This window comes from Euprymna scolopes, chromosome 28 (genome assembly GCF_053919585.1).
Source record: "Euprymna scolopes isolate OS-2025 chromosome 28, ASM5391958v1, whole genome shotgun sequence".
Taxonomy (NCBI): Eukaryota; Metazoa; Mollusca; class Cephalopoda; order Sepiida; family Sepiolidae; genus Euprymna; species Euprymna scolopes.
The window spans coordinates 95,168,677-95,188,803 of record NC_136509.1 but is presented as its reverse complement, the minus strand read 5'-3'; the positions used below and the strand labels follow the sequence as shown (position 1 = coordinate 95,188,803).

Below are 20,127 nucleotides of genomic sequence, written 5' to 3'. Positions count from 1 at the left end.
ATTCACTTCTGTCAAAGTTTCCGTCATTAAACATTCGCTTATTTCTCTCACCATTAATTTCCATTAAAATATTTTATATTTTTCACAATAAAAAAAACCAAAATGTTTTAGCGTTGACACACAAAAAAGTATTACAATAAAATATCCCATAATAGCTGAAAAATTATTTTAGATTTATTTTAGTTGAGGAATATCTTTTTTGCCAGTTAGGTTAAATCATTGCCAGATTTTGACTGCAAATTAAAATTATTTCAAGAAATATCATTGAGTCATCAAAATCAAATGTTTTTTATTTTACATTCTATAAACCATTAATATGACATTTGTGTCCATGTATAAGAATAGTTTTAATGCTTTAATTATAACATTTTGTTTGACTTCAACATTTTACGTATATTAAATGATAACAATATGTACTTAGTTGACATTTTATTGCAGTTTTACTGCCAATAAGGTGTGTACCCAAATGATACATTACGGATTGATGCCATTAGAGTAGACTTCTGATAATCGGTCATTCTGTATAGTTGCAATAAAGTGTTTAGTTCAGTACATTTTTATTATCAATTATTATTCAGAGCTCTATTTGATAACATATTGATTTCGTTTGTTCAAGATTATCTGTCTTAATTGGCTTCTGTTCTAATTCATAGATTGATTTACTTATTACTTTTACTATTGAAATAAAAAAATGTCCAATTTTGCATTCAAATGTATATATTAATAACACAAATTTCATTTAAATAGCTCGTAGTGCAATACTAGAGCTATTAATACTTTTATAATATACTGCTTCACTGGGAACAGACATTCAATTTTATGATCATCTCAAAAAGATTCAATTGCATTTACTACAAAAGCATACAATTGTTTTGGCATTTTACTGATATTTTTTATATATCGTTTTCAACATATATGTCTATTTGACTTTTGTTATTTCTTTTTTATGCATATTTAGGGTTAATGAATACTCATACTGATATAGAAATAATAAAAAAACATATGCTTAGAACTATGCATAAAATATCAGTAAAGGTTATGTATACTAGTGTTGTAAATAGAACTGAACTTTTTTTAGATGAGTATGAAAATAAGTATCTGTTCCTAGTGAGATGATTATATATATATATATATATATATATATATATATATATATATATATATATATATATATATATAACCTAAAAATCAGCCTCTCAGAGTCAGAACAGATCAGATTCAAGACAGCTCTTCTTGCACACACAAAAAGCTCTATATTTTCAGATAGAGCTTTATAACAAGTATATACAAGAGAAGTGTTATAATGAGCCATTTTTAAGTAGTTATTGTACATATAAAGTAATAACTCACCTCACATATCCTTTTTCCTCACAAAATATTATTTAATTTGAAGTGGAAAAAATATGTTTTTTTAATTATACATAAAATAAAACCAAAGTTTTTAAGTTTGATATTTGATGAATCTATGATGATATCTTTATTTTCCTTTTTCGATTTGAAAACACAAAATCTGTGCACATTCATTGCGTTTTGTTTGTTTGTTTCTTTTTTTTTTTGGTCAGGAGTTCACATGCCACATTCACAGGGGGGAGACAATCCCGTGTTTGTGTTTGATGGAAGCATAACAAAACAACTTGACAATCAGATAGTGGAATCACATCCCTATGAACACCCTTGATCACATACTAATTGCAAACTACATGAATGAATAACAGTGAAATGTGAAAACATGTTATAACAATCTCACTGACTGTTGAACAACGACAAAGCAAACTGATGTAAAAGCCAAACGTTAAACTATTTCAATGTGTTTTGTTTTTAATTCATAGAATAATCATCAGACGATGGAATATTCTATAAATAATGAAAAAAAAAAAAAATGAGCAACAAATGATCCAAGTTTTTAAAAAGGTATCACTGGGAGTAATTTCTCACTCAACAATGATGAAATTTCCATAAAGATTAATATATCAATGATGAGTCAATGTGTTTTGCAATAAATTTTATGAAGATGTTAATAAAGATAGATACAACATGGAGACTGGATATAAAGTAGTTGAGTTTGTTCATTTACAATTATGTAGAATATAGTGAGACTTGAACATGACAAAACATGTAAAATGTCCCAAAAGAAATATTCTGTTTGTTTTGGAGAAAGGGAGAGTGAAGAAAGAGAGAGAGAGAGAGAGAGAGAGAGAGAGAGAGAGAGAGAGAGAGAGAGAGAGAGAGAGAGAGAGAGAGAGAAAATGGGGAATAAAGAAAGTGCATGTTGTGCTGAATTGTTGACTTAAAAAGGAGGTGGGGTAAAAATTTTAATCATGGGTGCATAAAGAGCAGCAATCATTGTTAAAGTGCAGAGACATCTAGTAAAAAGCAAGAGAATTCTAGGTAATAATCTGGCCCAGTAGGTCACTGCCACTGACTCTTGTTCAGTTTGTTGATGGGCTTGCTTTATGAGAAACATGAGCTCAGCAATGAAAAATGCAAGTAATTAATTGTAACATAGGGAATATATATATATATATATATATATATATATATATATATATATATATATACACGCTCATTAATGGATATGTGCATAGACGTCTATATATATATATATATATATATACACGCTCATTAATGGATATGTGCATAGACGTCTATATATATATATATATATATATATATATATATATATATATATATGTATACACATGTAATTATTAATTATATATGTATGCTTTCATGGTATTTAATTACTGCCAAATGACAATATCATGATGAAAGCTTGCAAATGATCTTGGGAGCTTTTTACAAAGATTAAATGTCAGATTATTTATTGTCTATACACTAAAAGCATTATACTTTCATTTTTACTCTTTTGAAAGATTGAAAAAAAACCTATTATTCCCTATTTCAATCAACCAAACTAATACATTTCACTTACATTGAAAATAAAGTATTAAATTATCCTCATATCTCATGAGATTCATTTAAATATGATTGTTCATCTTCAACTATAAAAAATGAACAATTATATTTATGCCATGAGATTGTTGTTGTTGTTTTTTTATTGTTTTTTTACAAATCAACAAAATTCGATTTCCCAAAAGATTCTTCCAAGATCAATGAACAAAACTTAAATGCAAATGATAATTGTCAAATTGACTTATTGTTTGGAAGGAACTAGCATCGTCGTGCTTAAAAGTGTGTGACAGAAAGAAATATTAGAAAAACAAGAATGATCACCTTGCCAGTACTGTGATGGATCCATTCGCACATTCGTACCTGCATGGAACAATTGACTGAAGTTGGCCTCAGTGTCCCACATAAGAAAGATATAATCCATTGGAATTGAACTGATAAGGTCCAAAAAAAACCACGTTCTTATATAATGCTTGGCGATGAGTTTGGGATCTAAAATGATTTCGTCAGCAAAATCATTTGTAATGACACCTGCAAAAATAAGAAAAAAAAAATGTCAACAGTGATTCAAAATACAGAGTACAAGTTTTATCATTTTTAAAAATGGACACTTGTTATTTTATTACATTGCCTTCATCAACGTTGAATTTCTATTTTTACTCTGTTTCCACACTTCAGGTTTATTCTTATTGATAATTGTTAGGTAGGTGCAAAATGAATAACCGATGCTCAAAATGTATTAACATCTTGACCCCTCCCTTTACTTAAACATTCACCAAAGATCAGAAAATTAACCAATTTTAATGAAATCTTCAGTATTTATCAAATAATGATCATGGAATATAATGAACCAATTATTTTTATTTGAATCTTCATGGAAATGTATTATTTTGTTTAAACAAAAACACCATTACTGAACTTATGGTTTTTAGTAATAAAAAAAATGAACAAATTTATTTTTGCTTTTTTACGAAAATAAAGCATAATAAATTTTAACAATAAAAAAATTAATTTTTTCAAGAACATTACGAAAAAGACCCTAAAATCCGTATTAACAAAATCGATACAACCCAAAGAAAAATTAATTTCTTTAACTAATGATATTATCATTGAATTAAGCATTGTCTATTTAATATTTTCACACAAAAAAATATAATTGCAAAAAATATTTCCTCTTTTTTTAAGATTACATTTTTAGCGTAATTTTTATGTGTAAGATTCTAATATTTTCCTTACATTTTTAGCGTAATTTTTATATGAAAGATTCTAATATTTTCCTTACATTTTTAGCGTAATTTTTATATGAAAGATTCTAATATTTTCCTTACATTTTATATTTAAGATTCTAATATTTTCCTTACACTGATTGTCGTGTAATCTTCACTGTAACAATGTTTATATAATCTTAAAAAAACATAAAAAATTGAAAAAAATTAAAAGCAGGAACACACAAAAGTAATTCAATTAAAAAACGTTCATGATAGGAATGTACGGATGCACGGCTAGGCAAAAAAAAAAAAAAGAAAACAAAGAAAACCAGTCAATTTTGCACCCCCATCCCTCCCTTCAACCACCCAACATCATTTTCAGATAACCTTTTGATTTTTTGACATTTTGGGCTTTCGTAGAACTCATGCTAGACGAATTTTTTCTTATTTTGATTGTGTGAAGCCAGAATCTCTCTCTTTTGGGGCTGATTAAGCTATTTATTTGTACAAACAAGGTGTTTTTTAAAATTTGATTCAATATCTTAGGACTTTACTTGACCAATTATCTTTGAAATAGTCCCAGAAAACTAATATTTATCTTTCAAGGGATTTTTACAATGAATTTTATTTAACTTCAAAATTTAGCTGAACTTGTCAGTTTCCGAATCTCACGATAAAAAAATGTTTCATTATAACTTTTTTTCACGTGTAAAAATATATTTTTTCTTTTGGAAATTAACTTTAAGATTTAATCTTTCAAACACAATCAAAAAGTAATCGGAAACCTACAAAATAAATTATGTCCTCCTCTCAGTTTTCTGCCATTAATAATAATAATAGTTGTTCTTTATTCAAATATGATTATTACTGATTATTTCTATGCATTAATTTTATGAATAATAATTTTTAATATGTATAATAATGAATATACACTTTAATTTTCATGCATGCTATGATTTTCATTACCTATTTAAAAAATGAGATTGTCTAATCGGCAAATATGAAATGCAGAAGACTAATGAAATGAAATCGAAATTTTACTCATTTCAAAGTCAAATAAAACATCCCAAAATATAATTAATTTGCTACCATCAAGTGAAAATTGATATCGGTAAAATTATTTTTTATTCCAGTTCACCCCACATTGATATATTGCTACTAAGATCTATGCAACTACTTTGAATTAGGGGTCAGATTTATAAGAGCATCCTAAATGGGGAGTTGTGCAGCGAGATGCTTGTTCATATACATTTAAATTTCTACACGTTGGTGCAGCCGGAGAAACAGGGAGCAGGAAGGAAATTCCAAGGGGAAATGGTTAAAAAAATTAAATTATTAGAGTAGAAAGCCTTTCAACAACAAGGGACCTCTATAGTAAATGGGTGTGATCTTGTTTCTTTTTCTGTTGATCAGGGTTGAAGGAGTACAAGTGCAACAGATTTTGTGGAACACGTTCTGTTTAAGCACTTGCAAACCAAGCACAGACATGCAATCTTGCAGTGATGGGACAGGAGCTGAAGTTTGATAGATAGGGCTTATATTTGGGAAGCCAAAGTTTCCCTACATCAAAAACTAACATGCTAACTCTTCCCTTGTGAATCAACTCAAGTAATTAAGGATAAACTACATTTATATCCAGATTTTTTTGGCTTGAATCCAAATGTAATATCTTCGATCCTTACGGGCACAATCGAATCCTTTTGAAGAGGATATGGTTTTATTGTCAGTCGATCTTGTATCTAACTTCGTCCTCATGGGGAGACAAATATATACGGCTTATCTTTGCTAAGTTGATTTATTGTATAAAGATGTATGCTCACGTTCGCATTATTTCAATATTCTCTTTGCACCTCCATTCCGGAATGATGATTTCGGTTTCTACATGACTCTTTCTTGACAATATTCATTAGTTTTCTTCAAGTTATGCATGAAGGTACTCAAAGTCATTCGCATTGTTCTGATATGAATGTCAAGTTGAAACTGAATTTTCCGAATCGTCAGTTGAACAGTCTATTTTGCCGTAAACCAGATTCATGGACTTGCATTTCCAAAGAGAATGGACAGTTTTTAATATTGATTCACAATTGCCGTGATATTCATTCAGGTGTAAAACGATTCTGGATTGTAGACGATGTGTTCTAGTTAACTGAAGAAATCTTATGCATGCTTTGAATTAATACCTTATAATTGTTATCATTAAACTTGTTTTATCATCTTTAATCACTCCCACTAAAAACTTTAGTACTCACGTACAAACAGTCTGTGACTGATATTTTGTGTGTAATCAAAGATAAAAGAAACCTATGAATCATTTGCAACATCGCTTTACGGTTAGAAACTTATATTTGGGATCAGAAATTTAAGCTTTAAGCATGCACATTTCAATTTATGAACACATATACTATTTCATATTAAAGAACTTGAATGCCTACTAGACACTATCCTCGAATGTCTAAGGTCTCTCTATACAGGGGTTTGTCAGAATAACTTGGTATGAAGACACTTTTCCCTACAAATAAACCTTCAAAATCACATAGTATTCATGGTCAAATAAGATCTCCTCGGTATGGCTAACTAACACTGTCTTTTACAAGGAATGCTGCATCTTTTTCAAATCATGTTACCTTAAGTAACAGCACAGAGCTGAATACTCCACCAGACTAGATGAGTTTTAGTCTTGGAATCTAGAAAGATCAAAAGACCACAATAAAGATATGCTATAACATATTTAAATGGTCAATTGAAGACAGGAAAATTATGTCCCCCAACTTATTTACTAAATTAATGTTTGAGAGTTTAAGGAGAACTTTAATGGAATATTTGAATATCTATGTAGCTTATATAGAGATCAAGTGTTAGCCTCAGAAAAGAAGCCGCCTTGATTTCTGAGTTCGACTGAAGTAAAATGAAAGTAAAGGAAAAAAAGAAGGCAGCTTTAAGTAACTAAGAAAAGGTTGAGTTGGACAATTAATGAAATCAAATGAATAGCTGTTTGATCAACAATCGACAATAACACTGTTCGTTGAATTTAATTTTGATTGATTTTATGTCATTAAAAGATTTACATATTGAACATATGAAGTAGATGAGTGTTGCAAGGTTCTTATACTATAACAATTCACTCCGGTTTTGTTTTATTTTGAAAGGAAAAATACGATTTATTATAAAATATTTACCTTTGATTTATACATAGACTCAGACAAGTTTTTTCCTTTTTAAGAATTAATTAAAGATTTAGTTTTGTTTGAAAAATAACTAATTATCTCCCATTATATGCATTTGAAACGTAATTAAAACATTAATCAATATTGTGTTTGTTTTCTAGAAATGATATGGTTGAAATTATTAAAATATTTTCTTTCTTGAAAGTAAATGTTGATTCTTTCAGTCGAATGAAACAATTTATATTATTCGTAATAAATTTGTGACAAATCGAGAAACTAGATGGTGTAATTTAAATCAGTGAATTAAGTTAAATTATGGAATAATTAATTTGAAAACATTGGGGGTCAGCATATAAAATATATATCACCGACAGATCAAAGACAGAAATTTAAAAGATTAAGAAAAGTTATTTTCTAAATTCAACCTCCTCTAAGGGACAACACCACAAAACAACTTTCCAAATCTGCAAAGATTTAGCACCAAATTCAACCTGTCCTTTCTTCTTAACAAGAGCAACATAAATTTTCAGTTTTATTATCGTTACACAACTTTCTTCCAATGAATATTTGTTATTGCTCGTGGCAAATTTTTCTTGTTTTTGTGTTGGTGACATAGCGGCCCATTTATCTAAGTTTCTAATAAAGCTCCATTAACACCAAAGTTCTGCAAATCTTTTAAACACAGCATGTGTGTAGAACGATTGATAGAACAACCAATCGGAACACATGCGGTTCTATCAGGTTGACAAGGAAGTTCTTGTGGGTTTTAACTTTTAAATTCAAATGAACATATCTCAGCTTAAACAAAAATTTATTGATCGAAATAAGCACCATCAGAATCAACATACTTTTGCCAGTGATGATGAAGTCACTGAAGACGTTCTTTTTATTGCTTAGGTTTTTGAAGCATTTCTCACACAGAAAGTTGTCAAGATGCTTGAAAAAATGATAGTCGGTAGGTGAGAGGTCTGGAGTGTGGCGGATGAGGCAGAGTTTCATAGCCCAATTTGTTCAGATTCTGCAGGGTCAGTTCAGCAAGATGTGGTTGGGCATTGTTGTGGACGAGAATTGGGCATTTCTGTTGACTAATGTTGGGTGTTGTTGTCAAAGTTTCTGATGCATTTAATTTATTTGTTGACAGTACTTCACTGCTGTAATGGTTTCGCCTGCATTCCAAAAACTGTAATGGATGAGACCAGTTGCAAACCACCAAACAGTCAGCATGACGTTCTTTATGACCAACTCTGGCTTTGAGAAGTGTCGTGGAGCTTCGTCGGCATTTAACCACTGAGATGAGCATCGCTGGTTGTTGTAAAGAACCCACTTTTCATTGTAAGTCACAACCCGGTTGAGAAACTGGTCATTCTTGTGTAACAGAACGGAAGATGATACTTCATAACAGTATTTCTTTTGGTTATCGTTCAGTTCATGAGGCGCCCATTTATCAAGTTTTTTTTGTCTTTCCAATCTCTCTCAAGTGGTTGGAAATCGTCATATACATTATGTCTAATTCAGAAGAAAGTTATCAAACAGTTGTGCGTGGATTGGCTTCAACTAATGCTCTTAATTATTTGTTGTCAACATCCGATGGCCAACCACTATGCTCATCTTCAAGACTCTCGTCGCTACCATGAAATTTCTTGAACTACCACTGTACTATGCGTTCAGTAGTAGTTCCAGGGACAAATGCTTCATTGATATCACAAGCTATTTCAGCAACTTTTCGGCCTAGTTTGAATTGAAATAAGAAAATTGTGCAAATTTGCTATTTTTCTATCTTGTATTCACTATTTAGAAAAGAAAACAATTATTTTAAAACGATGTAATTCAAACAATTAGATAGAACGAAAAACATTTTTTAAAATGATATATAAAGTAAAGGTATTATAACGAAAACTTATTTGAAAATACATCATTTGAAATCAAAGAACTTACTTCTTAACCTAATATATGGTATCAGACTACATTTAATGCTGCCAAGTCAAATAACTTCCGCAGCACATATGGCCACATTTGGTGCCATAATATGTTCAGTAAAACACATCTTGATTAAAAATTGTATCATACTTTTTAATAATTACCTTGTTTATAGCAAAGCATAAAAGGTAACTGCAGTTACTTACAAAGATATTATGACTGAAAAATCATTATCATCTAAAGCTCAATACTTTGACTTAACAGGTTAGAATTATGGGAATCCTGAATAAATCAATTGTTAAAACTGTGTTTCCAAGCTTACTCATGAGGTTCAAAGAAGCGATGAATCTGAGTTTTTAATATCTGTTTACTTACATAAACTACGGACGAAAGATAAATATACATCTTTTAGAGGCTCTAATCGTCTGTGTTTTCCTTCTCGTAGTCGACCATAACTTACTGTTTAGGCTTGAGAAGAAATGCAGAAAGAGTACATCCATACTTCTTTTTTAAGTCTGTTGACGATAAACATTAGTAAAAAACAATGAAAATATTCTTGTTTTTAGAATGTTGTATATCCCTTTATAATCATCTTAGTAGTTTTATCTGGAATTTACTTGTGATTGCATGGCCATCTTAGATTTTATTCTTCATAGTTACTGAACTGAATAAATGAATCGATGATCATGAACGATGTAAAATATTTTAAATATTTATTTATTCAAGTCTACAATCATGCTCACAGGCCAGCTTTGTTGTATCCTAAATTAGAATTTTGTTCATTCAATTTTTCTAAGGTGATCAGAGAGTAGAGCATTTCCACACAGATAATTGTTTTCTTTTTTGACTCTTGCCAACTATCATAACTGTCTGTCCATTTCTAAATCTTCCTCTCTAACTTTAGATTATTCGACCAATCACAGATTTGTATCTCACATTATCCGTTTTATCGTATAAAGTCATAATTAAAATGGAAATGAGCTGGGAAATAATCCTAATATAAAATACGTTTTTCAAAGCAAATATATTGCGATGGCCAGCACATGCCATAACAAAACAGCTAAAATCTATTTTTCGAGAAAGTTCCAATTAAAATAAATGGTAGCACATTTGTCTATGTTTAGTCATACTTATTTTAATTGCATTATAAAAAAAAATTATCAGAATAATGAAGAGAAACATTTAGCAGACAAAAAATAAGAAAACATATACACTAGAATGGGCAGACATTTAATTAAAACTATGCATTTTAATCGTAAAAAAATCTGGTTGGATAGAGATAGTTAACATCAGGTGTATGTGTGGCTTCATATAGATGATTCTAGTGTTAATTTTTAAAGTTGTATAAAAATTTAATTTTAGTTTTAGCATTATATGATGGAATAATATTAAATTATTAACTTGAAGAGGGGAAAAAAATTAAATGGTTTACTTCTAAACAACTACAATCGAATTGATGGCCACCTATGATGGCCACCTTTGACATTTAAGAACTTATTTTTTTTGTAAACACAGAGCAATACCCCCCACACACACATAAAAAACAATAAAAAATATCTGTGGAAGTCTAAAAGATAATAATCCTAATCAATTTTTAAGTAAATAGTCATATTTGATTTTAATTCTTTAAATACCAACACACTAAACATTTTTAGTTATACCAAAACAAAGCGGAATATAACCGTTCAAAATCAAATCAATTCAATCAATAAAAGTACACATATTAATTTGAATTATTTAGATTATTTGGACTATTATTCTCACCTTGATTTTGGTTGGTATAACTGTCGAATGTCTCCAGGTGTACTATTTCGAATTTGGGAATCTTTATGTAGAAACTGAGAATTTATACAGAATTTCGAACTTTATTTAATCTCTGGAATAGATTGTTCTCTTTAATCCCAACCCGAAATGTGAAAATAACACCCAAGTTGAGAATAGTAGTCCAAATAATAAATTCGTCTCTTAAGAATTCCGAAATATACTAGACAAATTAATAAATAAAATTGCATCCAATTTGAATCTTGTTTATGTTTTTTGTATAAAGTTTGTTCAGAAATCTTTCTTGTGTAAAGAAAACAACTATCATCAATAAAAAGAAAGGATATTTTCTATTAAGAGTTTAAAATAACATTGTTTATCCTGTTGTTCATTGCATTAACCAATCAAAACAGTACTAATGAATTACTACTGAGTTCTATTAGCATTAGTTGTCCTATTTATCTGGCCTCATGTCAAATCTTATTAAAAGTCTAGAAGGCGAGGTTAAATGCTTAACAACGTGGCTTACAAGATCAAAGCTGTTGAGTTTACTTCTCAAACTTTTGGCATTGCACTAATTTAAAGGTTAAAATAATAAAGGTTGAACACAAGTGAAATTTCATTCTCTGTCAAGCCCAAACGAAATGTTCTTTTTCTTTGACACATTGTTTATCTGATTATAAAGGTGAAACAATTGCTTGTTTAGCAAGTGAAAGAAAATCTTTATAAAATTATCATGCCCACATATAAGCAAGCAAGTAGGAAGTATATTTGCCACATTTTTTTTTTCTTGTTCACATTTAGAACAGTCGCTTGCAAAGATTTGAAATCATTCTTTGCTCTTAATACGTACATGTACGTACTTTTTAGTTTCACGTTAGCTGACGCACAAACATTTACTAATCTAAGAATACACATTCTTGTTTGATGTATTTTTCGATCATTTTTAATGCTAAGAGTTTTTTAAAGCTTTATATTCCCATACTGACAACTTTGCAAATGATCTTTGCCTTATCCTCAATATATCCCTCGAGATTATTTAATTTAATTTTGTTTGTTTGCATTTTCGATGCATTACGTGCAAAGCTGTAACTCTGCACAACAATCGGATTACTGCTAAGGATGTTAACCTGCTAGCATTCACCAATTCTATTTCATCTTGCTCTTAATAAATAATACTTTGTTGCTTTATTTTTATCACTGAACAGTAGCTAATCATGTAAATCTGAGATAGATATAGTTGGAAAATGGTTGGATCATTCTACCGCCCCAGTAGGTATCTCACTGCTGATACAATCCTCTATCTTTATAAAAGGCAAGTACATCCTAAAATGGAGTATTGTTGCTACATTGAGATAGGAGTTGCTAGGCGCACCTTATCCTGCCTTGCCAAAGTTCAAAACCAGCTTTGAAACCTAGTAGGTAATGCCCTTTTCTCTTCCCTACAACCTCTTTCCCACAGAAGAGATGTTGTGAGCATGTCTTTGCTCTATCATTATTTTCATGGCAAGTGCTCGCCTGAGCTCCAATTTATGCCCCCCTTGCCAAACTTTCACAAAAAAACATTCGACTAGCTACAACCACTATCAACAATTTTCTCCACTCTCTATGCCTTAATGTAAATGCAAATTTCATGAATAAAGCTTATTTTCTAGAATTGCCTGCTTGTGGAACGCTGTTCGATTGATCTGCTTCCTGATTGAATACAACATGGTAGCCTTCAAGCTCAATGTAAACGAGTTCTTGCTGAGCCGTCCCCATAAATAATCAAATTTTATCCAATTTACACTATTAACGATTACTACACTATCACCGTAAATTCATGAACCCTTATCCTTGAGTGGACTTCATGCATTGATAAGTGGTGACTCCCTTGTAAAAAATAAAAAAAGATAGAGAGAGTATTTAGAATTAAATAGATTTTTTTTTTACTTATGAGTTACTGCTTATCAAAACCCAAAGGTCACTCGAGGACAAAGGTTAATGGTTTATGTTATATAGATATTAAGACAAACACCTTAAGGATTGTTGCTCATGGTTGGATCTAGGCAGAATTCGATTACATAAGGGAACAGTTAAATAAAAATTTAACATAGAAATTGAAAAAGACCATGCATGCTGTAGTCAGCTGGGAATCTTCTTTGTGATATTGTGTTCCGCAGACGGGCAGCTCTGGGAAAGAAACTCTGATCATGGAAGTTACATTTAACTACAGGCACACAAAGAAAGAAAGAAATCTTTTTACAGTGATTGTTATTAGATGAGTTTTTTTGCTGTGAATGTTTTACAGGATGAACCCAAAGATTTGAGCTCAGTTGAGGAGCTACCATGGAAATAATGGTAGAATAGATAAAAGGCTGGCAGCAGCTCTTCTATAAGAAAGAGTTGGAATGGAAAAGAAATAGATATCTATTAAATTTTCAAATCGATTGTGTACTCTGTTAAAACAGGAGAAATTATTCTGAGTAGCATCTCTTTAGATGTGGCAATAGTAATTGATCTTAGGGCGTATCTGACTCTTTTAGAGGTAGAGAATTGCATCAGTGGTGAGATACTTTCTGAAGACTAAAATGAATGGACCATTTTTTCAATGATCTTCTGATATTCCACTTCAGGTTTATATAACGTAGCTGTTACAAACAAACAAAGCAAATGAAATAAATAAAATTGAGGTTAGCATTTTTTCTTTTTTAACATAGAGTTTTTATTACCGTTACGTTCCTGTCTGGACCCCACTTAAAAGTCTCTCGCCATTGTCCACCTTGCCCAGTATACGCCTTTCTTCTTCCTCCAACTGCATGCTGGCCACAGTCGGTCCATTTTCGTCCTCAACTTTACATGTCCATTTTCTTTAACGTCAACTTTCTTTCTCCTGAACTCAGGGTGCATTTTTCTCCTTTTTTTTCTTTTTTCTCGTGCACACTTCCTAATTTGCATATGTGCATTTTTCGGCTACTTCTGCTGCTAATCTCTACACAATCCAGTCATCCTTTGCTGATATTTTCACATACGTTCATATGCACTATGTTACATAGGGAGTAAAATTTTGTCTAAGAATCTTACAAAAATAAGAGGTCTACTAAAGAGAGCACCACTCATTTAAACTGGGGCAAGGTGAAATATATATTAAAAGTAACCAAATACTTTTTTCCTCATTGCACAACATGCTCCAAGTCAGAAAAGAAAGAATTAAAACAATCTTTATAATTAATGCAATTTAATGTGCTCCTATAGATGGTTGTGTCATCTGCATAGATACTAATGAATGATCTTAGAATGTGATTTGGGAGATTGTTGAAGAATATATAAAAAAGGGGGGGGACTTAGCATCAATACAACGTGCTTCAGACTTGCGACTATCAACAATTACTTTTATAAACCTATTAGAAAGAAATACTTTGATGGGTGAGAAGACATTTCTAAATAACTAGCAAGCTTGTGAAGTAAATCTTTGCATCAAACCATACCAAAGGTCTTTGATATATCAAGAGCCATTCTTCTAGAAACAAAGACTCTATCAATAGATTCATTGATTCTGTGTGATATTACAGTCAGTGTGTCAGTTCTTGATCTTGCATGACGAAATCCATATTGCTTGTCACTGAGTAGCTTGTTTTTGATGAAGTAGCTGGCTAATTTTTGATTTGTCACTTATTCAAATAACTTATTAATCACACAGGAGATCTGTACTGAGATGCAGAAGTCCGATTTACAGTATTTTTCAAATAATGGAGGAACTGATAAATTTTTCCAAGGTGATGAGAAGCGTTTCTCTTTTAAGTAACAATTGAACAGTTTTATAAGAATAAAAGTTAATTCCGATTACAGCTTCTTAAGCACTATAATTGGCATGTTGTCAGGGCTAGTTGCTCTGCTGGCATTAAGATTCTTGATAAGCTTAGGAACACTTCAGACAGATATATGGGTATTGCTCTGTGTGTTTACAGTCATAGAGGGAAAATTCAGAAAGTAAGTGGCATTAATTGCAAAGGGTGGAATTTAATGCAAAGTTTTCACAAAAAGCTTGGCTTTATCAAATCCTGAAAAGATCATCCCTGGTTCAATGATGTTGGAATGGAGGTCTTATATCTATTCAACATCAAATATCACCTCCATTTGCCCCATGCCGGTTGCTGTTGGAGTGCTACAGATGGTCTGTCCACCAGCCCTCTCTATCCTTCCCTATTCTCTGCATGTTTGACCGCCTCACTCAGCTTCAATTCTGTCTATTCTGTAATGTTGTCTTCCTCTGTTTCTTCCTCCTCTGACTGATGCTTGGAGCAATCTCTTGGCAAACCTCTCTCCTCTTGTTATAGAACTGAATAATTACAGTTTGCGCCTACCGATTGTGGTTAGAATGTCTTCATAAGTACCAATGGTTTGCCTTATTCTGTTTTTGAAATTGGTTATGTGGTCTTTGTAAGAGATGCCATCATATGTTATTTACAAAAACATATGTGAATCAAGTCTTTGCTCCGACATTCTAGATTTAACGCATTCGGCATAGAATTCTTTTGTGTTTGCTTTAATCGTTTAGCAACTTTCGTTTCAGGGCATTTGTTTCATTGAAAGCAATTAAAATTGTGATTTCTGTTAGCGATAGCGGCAGCACATTTAGATGTGTATGACAGCTGGCTGCTTAGTTTCTCTTGTAATTTCTTGGCGGGTATGAAGCTCTCAATACACAATAAATAGTTGTCTTTAATTCTTTGTTATTGAAGATATTTTTATTTCTTCGAATGCATCCACATTCATGTCTAAAACAATTTTAATAAGGAAAATAAACTATAATAAAAACTATTTTTTTAAGGCTATAAAAAAATAAAGAAGAGTCAAAAAGAGTTGGAAAGATGAAACAAAAAACAAAACAAAAAAATGATTGTTTCCACCAAAAGAAAATTTATATAACACACAAGTTTTTCCATCTAAATCACCAATCTAGATAATGTTCGTATATATTGATCGGTTCGAGAGTTGTGAAATGATGAATTCGCTTATCGGTAAATTAATAAAACTCGTTAACATACTTTTGATTTAAGAAAGCACATAAATTACAAATTTTGATTAAACTTATCAGTAAATACTGATAATGAGACATCATTTATGTTTAAAGGACAGATTGCTATTACAAGCACATTTGTTATTGGTGTCATTAAAATACGAATTATTAGTATGGTATATCATTATCTATCTATATCTATTATATATATAAAAGTAAACGTGTGTGTGTGTCTGCTTTCAATTGTCTAGCCTTAATTTAAACCTACATCACTTCTGGTTTGGCGGTGGTCGTAACAGCAAAGATGTCAGTTTTTATTTTATTTTCCTCCTTTGCGGGACAGGTCGAGCCTGCCTTCCTACTACACTGTTTTTTTTTTTTTTTGCTCAACATACACATCCAAACACCCGGGCAACGCTAGGCTGAAATGCTAGTATCTATAAAAGTGAAAGTGTCTGTGTGTGTGTGTCTGTGTCCATTTCCCTACGCAATAACTCTGTCAATTTTCAGTCTACAGACTCGAAATTTGATATACAGAGCACTGAGATCTGGGAAAATTTTTATAATTGTTTTCGGCCAGAAATTTGGCTGTTAAGGGGTCAAAGTTCAACGATTTGACCTTTGGGAACTCTACCTAACTCCTCCGCCAATTTTGGGTATAAACACTTGAAATTTTGGATATAGGTTCCTTGGACATGGATCTAACTTAATAACTTGATTTGAGCCTAAAACAATAAATGTTAAGGGGTCATAATAGAGGTCAAAACAAAAAAAAAACAAAAACAAAAATTAGATATCTACGGTTTCTACCTAATTACTCAGACAATTTCTGGTCTAAACATTTGAAATTTGACATAAAGGGTATTCAGAGATAGGGAAAGCTTTTTAATTGATTTAAGTCGAAAATTTGAGTTACCAATATATAAATGTATGTATGTATGGTTGCATGTCTGTCTAAAACTTTCGACAGAGGCGACGGATTTTCACAAGATCAGTATCGTTTTGAAGTTCGATATAGATTTCTATTGCTAAGGTGTACATTAGCGTATATTCTTATCCTATAGCTTAGCTATAAAATAGATACGTATTAGCCATAGTTTTGTACTTACATTTGCAGCGAATCTATATTAAATAGCAATCTCTATATCTCTCTTTTCCTTAGATGAGTGAAAGTAATATAAAAAGTAATACAAAAAAATTGAGCCGATACTCTTTGTTATGCAAAATACAATTGCGAATTTTAAACAAAAGGCGAAGCTATCTTTCTCCGTTAGAAGTCAGAAGAATTTTATTAAGGAATATACTTAATATCTACAATTTCTATATATTCGTATCTACTGTAAATATGTCCATATTTCTATTATTACTTAATTATACATACTAAATACGCCATAGCTAATACTTTACTTCCAGATATACCTGTACTGAATTGTACTTCAAATCATAGATATATCGCTATTTGACTCTATATTGAATAGATACATTTTTGTTATCCCTCCTATCATCTTAAATATCCAGAGTTCTGGCATCAAATTTTATTTTAATTCCTAATATTAATTTAATCATACTTTAACATATTATTCTATTCCTAAACTAAGATATGAACAATATTTACTCCTTCATCTCAAACTATTATTAAGTCTTCCATCTCAAACCAACCAGTTGCAAATTCAGTTGCTTTTACTGCATGAATTTTTCCTTATCCCCTCTTCCAGTAACAATAAAATGAAAAGTATATGATTGTGTAACGAATGCCTATAGCCCACTCGGGAATGCTGATCACGTTGTGATAATGGTAGAAATCGCCCTTAATTCTCGACCCAAAACTGAAGAACCATTGCTCAAAATGACGAGGTTGACTGGGAAGCCTCAGAGATCTCATCATAGATGCCCCATGGGGAATTAGCTTCCCGCTTAACAGTAGGCAAATGAGATCACTGAGTGGTTCAAAACAGCAATTGAAGCACATGTTCCCATGCGGAAATTCTATAGCAAACCCCACTCTCCCAAATGGTTTACTTTTACTTGTGCAGCTTCCATTACTCAGAGGCAGCATGCATACCATAGATTTAACTGACATAAGTCCAGTACAAACAGACAAAAGTTTATAGAAGCTAAAAGTAATTGTAAGAAAGAAATAGCAACAGTTAAGAGATAATATAGCGAAACCACCAGAAAGCGCATCAAAGCACAGAAATTAGGAACCTGTGATTTCTGGAAAATCTTCAACAGTGTAGTAAATAATGGGCAATCAACAATTCCACCACTATTCAACAATCTTGAGTTTGTTTGCACGACAATCGAGAAGGCTAACATGCTTGCCAGTCGCTTTTCCTCAAACTCTACATTGGACCCAACAAACCAGTCCCTCCCTGGCTTTCCTTTGCAGACAGACGCCACACTAGATGATCTGAAAATCACCCATTCACAGGAGTATGATATCATAAAAAAACTTAGACACCTAAAAAGCTTGTGGATCCGATCTCATCCCGGCTGTGCTATTAAAAAAATGTTCCACTAGTTCTCCAAACTTTTCAAGAAATGCCTTAACGAATCTTGGTTTCTTGACTGCTAGAAATGATTTTGCTAAGAATTAAGTAGATGATAGAATAGCTTAGATGCGTTATTAGTGACGATTCTTAAAACCATAATCTTTTCGTTCTTATTTCTGTCAAAGTACACGGTGCGAAAATCGCAAATGCATTTCAGTTATGTTAGCTAACATCCATGTTGTGTAGAATAATCACTGTTCACTTGGTTAACATAAAAATAAATATTAAGTATGACATATGCTCTGAAAAAGCATAACAACTTAATAAACTAGTTATTATTGCTTGGATAATTTAGAACGCAAATAAATGCATTTTGTGTTATTAAAGTACATAGTAAAAGCCTTAGGGAAAGAAGCATTGATATAATAATAATAATAATAATAATAATAATAATAATAATAATAATAATAATAATAATAATATATTCATATTTTAATTCAACTTCTCAAAGTCTACATGATATTTTGTGAGTCTGCCTGTACACTTGAAAATAATTTTTGTTTTCAAATATAGATGTTAATACAATAATAACGAATTTATAAAAAAAACGTATATTTACTTAAATTATGCATTTTTGATATGTGTGTAAAGTAGTCACACTTTGTATTTATCAAAATTGTGTTTTGCCAAAGTTTCACTGTAATTGGAAACATAATACAAGTTTCTAAAACTGGCATTTCAAGTGTGAATATTTGTGTGACTTGAACACGAGCATAATTCGAATCTTGTAACCTCACAACTTGTTTCCTGATGAATATTTACAATGAGCACTTGCTTTGGGAATATGTGCGTCAATGTGCTTCTTGTGATTGCCTTTGCATACACGAGCATCTGTTTTGCGCCGCCGTAGAATTTGCTCAGAACTAAGGGTGAAAAAGTAAGAAATGGCGTGTTCACAACGGACTTTAGTAATGAAGTTTTCTTACAACCTGAATAATCAAATGTATTTATCAATTTAAACCAATTATTGAATATTATTGGTAATTTTGGCTTTTCCCGTATCTTCAAAACCAATCATAAAATGGTACGTGCTAATTTGAATGTCTGATACTTATCCTCGCACATTGGACTTCTGGGGAAATTGATTTATTAAAAGGAATAAATGAAACCGGAGATGGCATACGAAAAGAAAAACAAAAAAGAAAGTAAAACGTGTTTTATATCTTTGAAAAAAATCTGTATAAAAATTAACCATAAATTTCATATCGATAAAGAATACCGAATAATTGTGAAACAGACACGTTATAGTGTTGTTAAATTTGTATCTCGATTAGAGAGAGACTTAATTATTTACGGGTCGTTGATTATCAAGTATTTCTATTTTAATTCAATCGATTGTTAATATTTCAAACCGTCCATCTCAACAGTTAATAGGAATTATAAATAAATAAAAAAAAAGAGGCAAGGAAAAGGAAGTAGAGGAAGGAGAATAGAAGAATACGTAAAAGAAGAGAACAAAGAAATACAAAAATGAAAATAACTAAAAGAAAATTCAGAAGAAAAAAGAAGAAAAAGTAAAAGAAAATAAAAACGAAGTAAAAATACGAAAATTAACTAAAAGAAATAAAATAACAATCAAAAGAAATTGAATAATAATAAGATGAAGAAAAAGGAAA

General features: G+C 31.2%; 1 protein-coding gene and 1 long non-coding RNA gene across 16 annotated transcripts in view; one reads left to right on the top strand and one right to left on the bottom strand.

The window, feature by feature from the left end:
• Positions 1–20,127, bottom strand: part of LOC145249737 (uncharacterized) — a 1,648,663-nt gene that overhangs the window by 222,497 nt on the left and 1,406,039 nt on the right. For 7 of the 10 annotated variants that reach the window (XM_080111644.1, XM_080111643.1, XM_080111642.1 and 4 more), the window contains one exon: positions 3,235–3,441. In XM_080111644.1, the coding sequence (XP_079967770.1) occupies positions 3,235–3,441 (207 nt within the window). The remainder of the gene's footprint in view (positions 1–3,234; positions 3,442–20,127) is intronic. The other 3 variants (XM_080111640.1, XM_080111646.1, XM_080111648.1) reach the window with 1 other exon arrangement.
• The window catches only part of LOC145249739 (uncharacterized), a 295,379-nt gene that overhangs the window by 146,988 nt on the left and 128,264 nt on the right, over positions 1–20,127 (top strand). The window lies entirely within an intron of this gene.